The sequence below is a fragment of the Crocuta crocuta genome, unplaced genomic scaffold, assembly GCF_008692635.1.
Source record: "Crocuta crocuta isolate KB4526 unplaced genomic scaffold, BGI_CrCroc_1.0 scaffold408, whole genome shotgun sequence".
Classification (NCBI taxonomy): domain Eukaryota; kingdom Metazoa; phylum Chordata; class Mammalia; order Carnivora; family Hyaenidae; genus Crocuta; species Crocuta crocuta.
The window spans coordinates 208,205-211,171 of NW_027527444.1; the positions used below are offsets into that span (position 1 = coordinate 208,205).

Consider the following 2,967-nt stretch of genomic DNA (forward strand, 5'->3'; position numbering starts at 1 on the left):
GAGGGAAGGGAGAGAGCCCGGCCTGGGAGTCCTCCCTGGTTGGAGCCCCTTGTTGAGAGCGGGGGTGAGGACAAACCGTGAACCTGCCTGGGAGAGGTGGGTGTGGTGTGCGGGCCAGGGACCCAGGGCGATCGGCGCCCGTCTGCGCGCCGGGTCGCTGAGGGGCCGGAGACGTGGCTGTGGCAGAGGAGGACTTCCAGGTGCTTCCAGTCGGGGTCGCCCGCGACCGCCACCGGGTGCTCCCTGTGGCCCGTGGCCCGGTGCCGTTTGGGTCGAGGCCCCTTCCTCACTTTTGGCACCTGCAGAATTGGGGCCCAGGAGAGGAGACTGAGCGAGGTTCTAGCTTCAGGGCGGGGCTTAAGCCCTCCCAGCTGCCCGTGCAGATGGGCTGTGGCTACCTGTGGACCCGATCGATGTGGTGGTGGTGGTGGTGTAGCTACTCTTTGACAGCCCGGGGAGGGCAAGCGGGCAGTGAGGCTGGCGCGGGCCAGGGCCCCCAGGAGCCGGCAGGGAGTCGTCTGTTACCATGCAGAGGATAAAGAAAATGGGTCTGGCTCCTGGGGGTGAGGGGGGCTCCGGGCAGCTGGAGGGGTCCCTTCCCCCAGGACACTGCCAGAGGCAGGCCGGAGCTGAGAACACTGGACTGGAGCACAGGCAGTGCAGAAGGCGGGTCCCCCAGGGAAAGAAAGGGTGGTGGCTTCCCACCAAGGAGGAGCTTGGGGAGGAGGGCCAGTCGGGCAGGATTGATAACTCCCCCTTCGACCTGCCCCTCGCAGAACAAGGCTAGGGAAGGGCTCCTCCCTCTTCACCCTGGCTAGGAATGTGGTGGGTGGCCCCACCCTGAGAAGGTGAGCTGTTCCTACTCGCTGCAGGAGGCTGGCTCCCCCTGCCCAGCTGCCAGGTGCCCAGCCCGGCTTGGGTCCGAGCGGAGACCTACTGGAGAGGCCTCTCACCTGGGCCTGGTGTCTGGGCCCCGGTGGCACCAGGCCGGTATGGCTCAGGGAGCAGGAAGAGATCAGGAGGGACACAGGCCCAGGCTGGGGGAACTGGGCCCCGACTTCTCTGGGAGTCTTCTCCCTGAGGACTGTCACTGCTCTAGTCATCCCCCCTCCCCCGAGAATTTTCCTGCCGCTCTCTAGGGAAATCAGGGGTAAGGGTCGGGGTCCCATCAGGACCCTGCTGTTTTCTGGTCTTGGCCCAGGAAGGGGCAGCATAGGACACAGCTGGTGGCAGATAGCACAGGTGTGTGCCGCCTGGGTCCTGATCGGTGGCCTTCTTTTCTGCAGACTCCTTTGTGAACAGCCAGGAGTGGACCCTGAGCCGCTCGGTGCCGGAGCTTAAAGTGGTGAGTGAGCCCCGTGGGAGGCCCAGGCCGCCCTGGGGCCAGGTGGGTGCGGGCTAGAGCCATGGGCCCGGGCACTGCTGCCCGCCCCCAGTGCCAGCTCTTCCTGTCTCGTCTTGTTCTCTCTCCGAGGCCCGTCACTTCTGGTCCTCTTTCCTTTCTGGTCCTTGGCTCTGGTCCTCTCTTCCCTAACGTCGTCTGCCCTTCCCGCCCCATCTCTTGCCTCTGACCACCGCTCTCACCCCTTCCTCTCCCACAGGGCATTGTGGGGAACCTATCTAGTGGGAAGTCGGCCCTGGTGCACCGCTATCTGACGGGGACGTATGTCCAGGAAGAGTCCCCTGAAGGTGAGCGTCGTTGGCTTGCCTGGGCCTTGAGGCTGGACCCCCGCGCCCCCTTCCTCTCCTTGCTGCTGTTTGTCTGTGCGGCGGGGGGGGGTGGCTGGAGCCCCGGGTCCTTCCAAGTTGACCCGTCGCCGGTGCTGGTAGCTGTGGAGTTGAGTTGCTTGGCCCCCCTGGGCTCTCCCAGTGTTGGGCCTGATCGCACACTCTGTCCTAGGGGGTCGGTTTAAGAAGGAGATTGTGGTGGATGGCCAGAGTTACCTGCTGCTGATCCGAGATGAAGGAGGCCCCCCTGAGCTCCAGGTGATGCCCCAGCGCCATGGCGCCCCTTTCCCAAGGAGCTGGTTGGGGCTGCGCAGAGTTGCGCGTGTGGACAGGAGTGCGGGGTCTGCGCGAGCGCAGGTGAGGGTGGTAACTCTGCTCGGTCCCCCTAGTTTGCTGCCTGGGTGGACGCGGTGGTGTTTGTCTTCAGCCTGGAGGATGAAATCAGCTTCCAGACAGTGTACAACTACTTCCTGCGGCTCTGCAGCTTCCGCAACGCCAGCGAGGTGCCCATGGTGCTGGTGGGCACGCAGGGTGAGCGGGCCCGCAGGGCTGGCGCTGGGGAGGGGCGGCCGTGGGTCCTAGCCCTGGAGTCGCCTGAGACTGGGCCCCGCCTCCTTGCCACAGGCCCACTGAGTCTCCCCCCAGCTAGATCCCCTCCCCCTCGTGTGCTGATTGCGTCTGAGTCCTTTGGGGCGCGCGAACAGAGCGGCTGGCTCATTTCCACCCTGAGGCAGCAGCAGGGCTGGACTGAGGCCTGGAGGCCCTGTGTGCTCGCGCTCTGTGTCTCAGCCGCCTCGGCTTGCTGCCTGCCCACCCTCTGCCCGGAGGACCCTCCCCGGCCGGCCTTGGGACCTGCTTCTTGGCCGGCTGAGTAAGTTCCCGCCTTCCCGCCTCCGACAGACGCCATCAGTGCCGCAAACCCCCGGGTCATCGACGACAGCCGGGCCCGCAAGCTGTCCACAGACTTGAAGCGCTGCACCTACTACGAGACGTGCTCTACCTACGGGCTCAACGTGGAGCGCGTCTTCCAGGACGGTAACTCGGGCGCGGGGCGGGATGGCGCCCCCGGAGCGCGGCTCAGGAGGCTCTGCGGCCGGCAGGGGCCGTGGGCCCCGGGGTGGGGTGGGGGGCGGCTCTAAGCGGGGCTTCTCCCTTCTCCCCAGAAGGGTAACTGATTCTGCTGTCCCCTGCAGTGGCCCAGAAGGTCGTGGCCTTGCGGAAGAAGCAGCAGCTGGCCAT

General features: G+C 66.0%; 1 protein-coding gene across 1 annotated transcript in view; it reads left to right on the plus strand.

The window, feature by feature from the left end:
• The first annotated feature begins 2,149 nt into the window (after positions 1 to 2,149).
• The window catches only part of AGAP3 (ArfGAP with GTPase domain, ankyrin repeat and PH domain 3), a 27,614-nt gene continuing 26,796 nt past the window's right edge, over positions 2,150 to 2,967 (plus strand). The window contains exons 1-3 of the mRNA XM_077761522.1: positions 2,150 to 2,259; positions 2,629 to 2,763; positions 2,922 to 2,962. Coding sequence (XP_077617648.1) covers positions 2,238 to 2,259; positions 2,629 to 2,763; positions 2,922 to 2,962 — 198 coding nt within the window. The 5' untranslated portion in view covers positions 2,150 to 2,237. The remainder of the gene's footprint in view (positions 2,260 to 2,628; positions 2,764 to 2,921; positions 2,963 to 2,967) is intronic.